Here is a 9775-nt window from a genome sequence, read left to right as displayed (position 1 = left end):
GATTCGTAAACAAATAGATTGAATTTTAAAATCATGTATAAAGCATTACCTAAATTCAAAATCATAACAAAACAAACAAACGAAAAGCATTACCTAAATTCAAAATCATAACAAAAGTAAAACAATAATTACTTTTCGCAGGTAGCAAATTAATTAGTTATATCAAGAAACATTGATATATCATCTTGTTTCTACAAATTGGATTCGAAAGAATTTGTCACTCAATCATGAATCATTCATTTTTTGGAATTAAGTTTAATTTATCAAGTGAACTTTCACCGTTTTAACCAACATCCTCTTTTTTTTTGGGTTACATGGCTAAAGGAAGCAAAGAGAAAGAAATTGAAACTACAAAAAAGAAGACTATAATCTACGGAACTGCAGAGTCTACTAAGAGGTCTGGTAGGTTTGACGGAGGAGATGCATGAACCACAACCTCCAAGGTAGAAGAAGCATCGATCTTATTTAGGAAGTCAACAAAATTGTTTGAAGAGTTTCACTTCACCATTTGTCCTCAAGACTTGAGGACGCTGAGCTAGTGAAGCAAGAGGTGAGATTGGTAGACAAGTTGTGAGTTTTCATGACACGACGATATGAAGGGAAAATAGTATTAGAAAATGAGTATTTCTATTACAATGTGAGTCATGTTTATAGGATACAAGTAAATAAATGTAACAATTTATGAGTAGCTTCTTAAAAAAACAATATTCGTCATAATAATAGTTAAAATAGAATCATAAAATGACTATTTATCGAATTAGAATGGTGATTATATTTGATGTATAAAGAAAGAAGAAGAGAAAAATTATAGATGAAAGAGATGTTGTCATTTTTGAAAATGGCAAAACTATCCCAAACTATATTTTGCATAAATATAGATTTAATTTTTCTTTGTTTGTAAGATCCATCTTAAACTAATAATATTGATATTGTTAGTTGGACAACTTCATATGTGTTTAAACTTGGATCTTGCGTATGCAGTGTTTGTCATTTTATTTACGAAAAAAATAAAATTTGACCAAAAAAATCTATTAACATCTACTAAAAATATATATAAAAAAATTACTAAAAAAAACAATATATTAAAATCGAAGTACAACAAAATTTCATAATCGTCCTTATTAAAACTCATGATCTCCTTAATTTTATGTGCATAATTATCAATTTGTAAAATTTAATTTATTTGTTTTTTAAAAAATTAATTACGAATAATGCTCATCATCAGTGTAACCAATTTCCACGGATAACTATGAAACTAATTTATTTGTTTTATAAAAAATTAATTATGTATAACTATGGAACTGATTTATTTGTTTTTAAAAAAAATTAGTTACGGATAATGGTTGTATCTACTAACAATATTTTTTTTAAAGAATATCTACTAACAATATTTAAAAATCGAAGTCCAAAAATTTCATAATTGTTTTATTAAAACTTATGATCTCCTTAATTTTATAATCGTCCAGCAAATATTGAATGATATTTTGCATATAAAATAAAAATTTATTTAATAGAAACACTACATTGATGTTTATAATGAGATTAATCATGATTTTCTAATATTTTATCATATTGACTTTCTCATATATGTATATAAAGTTTGTTGCAGCAGATATAAACATTTAAAATATGCAATGGGAGATGGTGCAAATATTGAACGGTGTTCTGCATTAATGTTAATATTTTGAAAATAGTCACGAGTTTTCAAAATTTTATCATATCGTCTATCACATATCGGTACATAAAATTTTTGTTCTGCATATATAACCATATAAAATCCTCAACGAGTGTGGTTTAAATATTTAACAATGTTTTAACTATAAAATAAATATTTATTTAATAGACACACCGCATTCATGTTGATATTTTGAAAATAGTCACGAGTTTTCAAAATTTTATCATATCGACTTTCTCATATATGTATATAAAAATTTGTTTCTGCATATATAAACATTTAAAATATGCAACGGGAGACGGTGCAAACATTGAACTGTGTTTTGAATATAAAATAAAAATTTAATTAATAGAAACACTGCATTAATGTTGATATTTTGAAAATAGTCACGAGTTTTCAAAATTTTATCATATCAACTATCACATGTCGGTACATAAAAATTTTCTTCTACATATATAACCATATAAAATCCTCAACTAGTGCAGTTTAAATATTTAATGATGTTTTAAATATAAAATGAAAATTTATTTAACAGACACACTTCATTAATGTTGATATTTTAAAAATTGTCGTGAGTTTCCAAACTTTTATCGTATCGACTTTTATATATGTATATAAAAATTTGTTTATGCAGATATAAATACATAAAATCTGCAACGGGTGCGGTACAAACATTGAACAATGCTTTGCATATGAAATAAAGTGTTATTTAATAGAAACACTATATTAATTTGATTTTGACAATAGTAATTAGTTTTAAAAATGACAACTCATGAGATAAACATTTATCAGAACATACATTTCACATAGAAATACACATGACAACTCAAACATCAATTATACAAGAACCTTACATGTTGCACTACCATGTTTGAATATTACATGTGACACTACAATGATGAATAACATACATAATAAATACAATAATAACGAAAATTCAAATTCTAATAAGCATTTGTGAACAATAAAAGTGAATGATCAATTACATAACAGATACTTATCAGCGAAGAGTATAAAAATCCACAATAAAAATATTTGTAATTGATTCATTAAAAAAACGAGACAATTTTTTTAACGTAAAATACATTACAATCTGATTCAAGTGATCACCATAATTCAACTGCAAAACAAGGCACACCATAAACAAGTACAATACATTACAAACTGATTCAAATAATTCAAGTGCAAAACAAGACACAAACAAGTATAGTACAATAAAAAATACTTCATAGATTATGCTAAAATATTATGCATCCTTCAATCCAGTCAACTCAGGGGCTGATAACCGATTTGATCAATATTAGTTCAACCTAGGTTTCTTGACAGATATGGAATCAGATCGAAATATAACCAAGAGTTTGTCAACTACCTCTTCAACGATGGAGGTATATGAATTTTTAACATTGACATCACTATTTGCTTCCACAACCACAATTTTATTATTTGCATCCCTAGCAAAGCCATTAGTATTGAAATCAAGATATATGAGAACATGAAACTTGTTTCTAATTACTCATTCCATGTGACCTTCACCAATCGACTTTATTGGTTGGGTGAACAAGAAGGATAATTCTTCAGCAAACTTTTGGGGGCTAGTCTCACATTGATGCTTAACAACAACACGACGATCCCACAAAATCTTCACAGCCGAATGAATTTGTTATAACAGATCATTCGACCCTTGTGGAAACTCAGACCTCTTGTGACCAGCTTCCTGCATTTCACGACGGGTTAGGGTAATATTCGCCTGTTAAATTAAATTAATAGAATGAAAATTTCCTTTGGAGCATTCTTGATACATTAAGAATAGTTGTTCGAAAACCCCATCCATGCTCTTATAAAAAAACCCAGCTCTCCGGCGAAACCACCCGTATGTTGCGGACCCATGAATTGCGAAAGAGAATTAATTGCAGAATTAAAATCGCAAGCTTCATTAGAGTCGATGAACCAAGAACAAATGTTGTCGCACATTTGATCACTAAGTTTTAGACAAGTCGACACCGATATAAAAATCGATAAGATTTTAATGCCACCATGAGTTGAGAACCAAGCGAATCCCTTCCTTGAATGCTTCCCTCCGTTCATTGGAAAGTGTCATCTTCAACCAATGATAATGATCACGTTCGAAGAGAAAATAGTTGCAATCTCTCAGATTTTGTTATAACTTGCTTCACTTTGTTCTTCTTCAAATATTTTTCACTAATAAATATTAAAAATCACGGAACACATATTTACGTTTGAATGATAAACAAAATATGGGACACGTGCATAAAAAAAACATGAGACAAACATTCAACACAACATACATTTCACATAGAAATACACATGACAACTCAAACATCAATTATACAATAACTTTACATGTTGCACTACAATGTTGAAATATTACATGTGACACTACAATGTTGAATAACATACATAATAAGTACAATAATAACAAAAATTGAAATTCTAATTAAAGTGAAGAATCAATTACATAACAAATACTTATGAGTGAAGAGTATAACAAACCACAAGAAAAATATTTGTAACTGATTCATTAAAAAAACACGAGACAAATATTTTTCACTAATAAATATTAAAAATCATGGAACACATATTTACGTTTGAAAGATGAACAAAATACATGAGACACACATTCATCAACATACATTTCAAATAGAAATACATATGGAAATTCAAAACATCAATTATACAATAACCTTACATGTTGCACTACAATATTTGAATATTACACGTGACATTACAATGTTTAATAACATACATGATAAGTACAATAATAACAAAAATTCAAATTCTAATTAAAGTTTATGAACAATTAAAGTGAAGAATCAATTACATAACAAATACTTATCAGTGAAGAGTATAATAAGCCACAAAAAAATATTTGTAATTGATTCATTAAAAAAACAAGACAAATATTTTTCACTAATAAATATTAAAAATCACGGAACACATATTTACGTTTGAAAGATAAATAAAACATGGGATACATGCATAAAAAAACACGAGACAAACATTCATCACTGATATATAATCAACTTCAATTTAAACAATATTTTCCACACGTTCACTTCAGTGATAAAACTTATATATCACTTTCATTCTTAAAACAATATTTTTAACTTTTTTATTTATGTATTTGTCGTCCATCTCAAACGTGGTTGAAGTGTTTGAACTAAGGGTTTTTGTAACCTATGCAACATTGCAAAGGATAAGGTGCAATAAATATACCTCTTTTTTCAACATAAACTATCATATTAATTATTTTGTTCTTGAAAAATGATTATTTTTCTCTATTATATTAATCATTCTATTTATTTTTAATAACTTCATACTACTACAATAAAGATTACATCTAATAACAAATGCAAGGAAAATTATACATTGATCAAATACAACATTATTTTAGATAAGGGTGTCACCAATTTTCTGAGCAATTTTCCTAATGATAAAAAAATAAACGTTATGGCTGATTTTTTGGGAGTAAGGAAAATACAACAACATTGCTTATAAGGGTGTTATCAAATACAACAACATTGATTTTATGGGAAATTTTCTGAGCCAAATACAATAACATTGATAAAAAAAAACGTAACCTAACAAATAAGACCTGGATTAAAGTGTTTTAGGCTTCTTTGATGACAACCTTATAAGCAACAACCCAGAAAATAAATGCTAAAACACAATCAAGATTATTTCTAGTAACAAATGCAAGGAAAATTATATAATGCTGAAGAATAAAATAAACCTGCAGCTTCTAAGATACATTGTCGTCAAGTTACGTTTGTTTGGACGTTTGGCTTTCGGGGCATTTGGCTGACTATATGACTACGGTGGAGAAAGATAAATTGGTTCATCTTGCTGTGTCGGTGGAAGAAGAAGTAAAGGATATACAAAAAAGTAGGATTTTTTATTTTAATAACGATGACACCCTTATCTAAAAAATATTGTTGTATTTGATCCATTGATAATTTTCCTTGCATTTGTTGTAGTGTGAAGTTATACAAAAATAGAATGATTAATATGATAGAGAAAAATAATCATTTTTCAAGAACAAATAATGAATATGATAGTTTATGTTAAAAAAAAGATACATTTATTGCACCTTATCCTATGCAATGTTGCATAGGTTAGAAAAACAATCGAATCATAAACCAAAGTTTGATCCCTTCAATCTTTGATCCAATTTTAATCCATTTGCTTGGAAACTCCAGTGAGAGGTGGGTCTCGTACTCTTTAATATACTCCCTCCGTTTCAAAATGAGTGTCGTTTTAGGTGTTTACACACATATTAAGAAATGCAATGATTAAGAGAAAGAGAATGGTTATTTTACCAAATTATCCTTATTAACTATTGGTTAGTTTTAAAAGTAATACTTTGGAAGTAGTGTGCAGAGTATTAATTGGAGGGTACAATTGAAAAGAAAAAGTTATTATTGCATTGGAAACTGAAAGCGACATTCATTTTGAAACAAATTTTTTTGGCTAAAGCGACACTCATTTTGAAACGGAGGGAGTACGAGCGTACACTTTATTCCCTTAATTTCATTTCATTTACCAAAATCCTTTTTAAGATTTCGAAACAAATGAAAGATATACATATTATTTTGAACAATCACATGATACATTAGGTTTTAAGGTTTACAAAGATAAATTTTAGTGCTAAATTTGGAAAATTACTAAATTACCAAACATTCTTTAATTTAAGGTTTACATTGTCCAAGCCATACAACTTCAAGGAAAAATTGTATCACCCACATAAGGAAAAATTGTATCACCCACATAATTTAAAATTAAGAAAGAATGGGTGGAACTTGGAAGATCATACCGTGAGCATCAAATCAACATTAATGGTATTTTGGATATAGAATTTTAGATACTTGAGTTTTGGAGGGTTAAATGCCTAAGACTATATATTTTTTTTTGGTGGTGGCCAGGGTTTGAACCCCGGACCTTGCATATATTATGCATTGTCCATACCAACTGAGCTAAGCTCACGAGGACCAGACTATATTTTAGTATATGTTTGATATTGAAATTTCTGTTTTTTTTTAAAAGAGTAACATGATTAGCTATTCAAACATACCCTAAATGTTTGTTTGAGAATTTAGAAGTAGAGGGGGGTATTTTGAAAGAAAAAAAATATGGAAGATAAAGAGCGGAAAATAGATGAGGATGGGTTTGAGAGTTTACTTTTGTTTTTCCTTCAGAAAACATAATCTCATTGATTTCGAGTAATTCAAAAATGATTTTAAATGATTTTGGTAGGTTTAGATAAATTCTCAAAAATCCAATCTATAATTTTATAATGCTCTCAATATTGAAAATATATTAACTATAATAATTATTTATCATTCTCTAAAAAACCATTTCAAAAAAGTGAAAATTTTCCCTATTTTTATCTTGTAATCCAATCTATTTTTTTTTTCTCTAGAAAAAATGCTAAATTCAGCGAAACTAATTTTCAAGAAAACACCAGGACCAGGACCAGGAGGGTTCATTTGTAGTTGTAGTGGAGCCCTTTCTCATTTCCACTCCACCCATGTTTTCCTTAAAATGAAGAGTATTACTTTTTCCACCCTATTTTTTTCCAATTTTACCCCTGGTCCGGATTTCATATTCCGGAATGAATTATTAGTATTTTTCAGATGTTTCCGGATTTTAAAGTCCGGAATAGTATTTTAGCAGAAGTAAAATTAAAATAAAATGCGATTAAAAATAATAAACACAAATAAAAAGACATAAGAATAAAAAGAAATCATTTTATTAATATATGAACAATACATTACAATAATTTTCAAGCTTTCAAGCTTTTTAAGCTTATTACATCCTAAAACTATTTCTAATCCTATCCTATTACATAAGCTATACCAGTGGCTCCAGCTCTAACTCCAGCCGCTGATGGTAGGGGTGGAAATGGGCTAGGCCGGGCCGGGCTTTGTAAGGCCTAAGCCTGGCCTACTTCAAAAATGTTAGGCCTGAGCGTGGCCTATTACCCGTCATAGGCTCATTTTCGAGGCCTGACATGGCCTTTTTAAAAGCCTGATGAAGCCTGAAAGCCTATTTTAAAGCTTACTTTATGTTAAGGTCTGGCAACACATGTAAGCCTACTCATAAATAGGCAAAAACTTATTAAGGCATAAAGCACACAAATATGTTTGCTACTAAATAATGAATTCTTACGAAGGTCTAATCACACCAATATATCAGCTATTAAATAACCAATCATATGAAGGCTTGTGTTTATGAAAAAAAAACTTCAAAAATATCAATAATGGAAGATATATTATATATGAAAAGCTTAGTAGGCTGACCTGATGGGCTTAGTAGGCTTTTTTGCAAGCCTTAGCCTGACCTGTTTAATTAAATAGGCCTTATAAAAAGCTTGAGCTTGACCTTGTTAATAAACGAGCTGGGCCGAGCTAGGCCTCAAATAGGCTAGGTCGTAGGCCCCTGTCGGACGGTCTGGCCTATTCCCACCCCTAACTGATGGAGAGGAAAGAAGGTGGGAGGAAAGAAGATGGCGGGGAAGAAGAAATGCTGTTGGTGGGGAGACAGAGGGGGCACAGGTGCCTCTAGGGAACAAGAGACCATGATGGTCAACATGACACCCAGGCAAACCAACCTCAGATTCAGACTGAACCCTACCCTATTGACCGATCATATGACCCCTGATGGATTTCCAAAGAGGTCTCTTTCTATGAAAGGCCAACGATGGAAACACATCGTTGTAGAAGAGGAGAAGAGAAGAAAGAAGAAGGTGTGAGAAATTGTAGAAGAGGACCATATTTATAGGGGAGGGGCGATAAAAAAATGGTGGGGAAGCCATCAATGCCGGTCAAAAAACGTGTTTTTACACTTGACCACCGCCCAAAACGTTTGAAAAATGTTTTCTTTGTGGTGCAGACCACCGGCCAAAAACTTCTGATGGAATCCGGAATATATAATCCGGAATGCACATACATTCCGGATTATATATTCCGAAAAAATACGATAATGGGGTGAATCAAAGGAGAACTTCCGCCTTTGTGTATGGTGAGGGTTGGTTTGAATTTTAGAATCTGGATTGATTCAGCATTGGATTCTTCTATGTGGCCCACGTTGCACCGACAATTTTTGTGGTCCACAGCGCCCAAATACCTCTATAAATAGGGGTCCCTGATTTCATTACAAGTAAACTACACCAGGGAAAAAAATCATGGAATTCCCTGGCTTTGATCCGAACACCAAGCTAGCGGCAGTCTACTACAACGGTGGAACACCACCCCATCTGTTTAGGATTCGCGACGATGTCACCCTCTCCGGGCTGAAGGATGAGCTGGATCAAATCAACCGTCAACTCAACCACAGAGACACAAGGAGGGTGGTCGGTGTTGAATATCGACGTCCATTGTCCGACTCAGCCGGATCTCTACGCTTCAGCCGGATGAAACTCACAAACGATGGCGACATGAGAACCATGTTCTCTGTCTTTGGTCAGCACAGCGCTAGAGGACCTATCGAGTTGGACGCTTCGTTGGTTAGATCTGCTGAACAAATTCTGAAAAGTTTGCACCGGCCCAGGAACTACGAAGAGATCAGGGCTCTGCTGGAGGGTCCATAGGAGGAAGAAGTTAGTTTAGATGATCCGTGATAATGTGTTATGTTTTAATTAATCGCGTGTTTTATGTTGTTTTAATTGCGTGTTAGTTATGTGTTGTTGAATTAAGTTGTTGCATTATGTTTTAATTGCGTGTTTTGATGCGTGTTAGTTATGTGTTGTTGAGATTAATTGCGTGTTTTGTTATGTTTTAATTTACGGCAAAGATGTTCATTTAATCAATAAAATCACCAAAAATATGCTTTTCGGATTACTAAATCCGGAAAAACGTAGGGCGTAAGTGTATTCCGGAAAACGAAATCCGGAATGCCTCAGCATAGGATTCTTTTGTATGGACCACATTGCACTAAGAGTTTATGTGGTCCACAACATCCAAGGACCTCTATAAATACATCCTCTCGAGTTTTCACCTTCAATACCATCAAAACACGCAAACACACCAAAGCAAACCATGCAAATTTTTGTCATCAAGTTGAAGATCTTTCTCATGCTGTTTT

The 9775-nt window shown here is 31.4% G+C and overlaps 1 protein-coding gene across 1 annotated transcript; it reads left to right on the top strand.

Annotated features, from left to right (window-relative positions):
* Positions 1-8876: 8876 nt before the first annotated feature.
* LOC146909400 (uncharacterized) lies at positions 8877-9281 on the top strand. Its single transcript, XM_085729350.1, has one exon. It carries the CDS (start codon positions 8877-8879, stop codon positions 9279-9281), a length of 405 nt encoding a protein of 134 aa, XP_085585476.1.
* Positions 9282-9775: the final 494 nt, after the last annotated feature.

This window comes from Medicago sativa, chromosome 7 (genome assembly GCF_051527215.1).
Source record: "Medicago sativa cultivar Bolivia chromosome 7, Bolivia_mono, whole genome shotgun sequence".
NCBI lineage: Eukaryota > Viridiplantae > Streptophyta > Magnoliopsida > Fabales > Fabaceae > Medicago > Medicago sativa.
Note: the sequence above shows the minus strand (reverse complement) of the source record. Positions and strands in the feature narration are given on the sequence as shown.

What these genes read in the sequence shown, in the direction of transcription:
- LOC146909400 (XM_085729350.1), top strand. Translation starts at nt 8,877, where the DNA reads ATGGAATTCCCTGGCTTTGATCCGAACACCAAGCTAGCGGCAGTCTAC.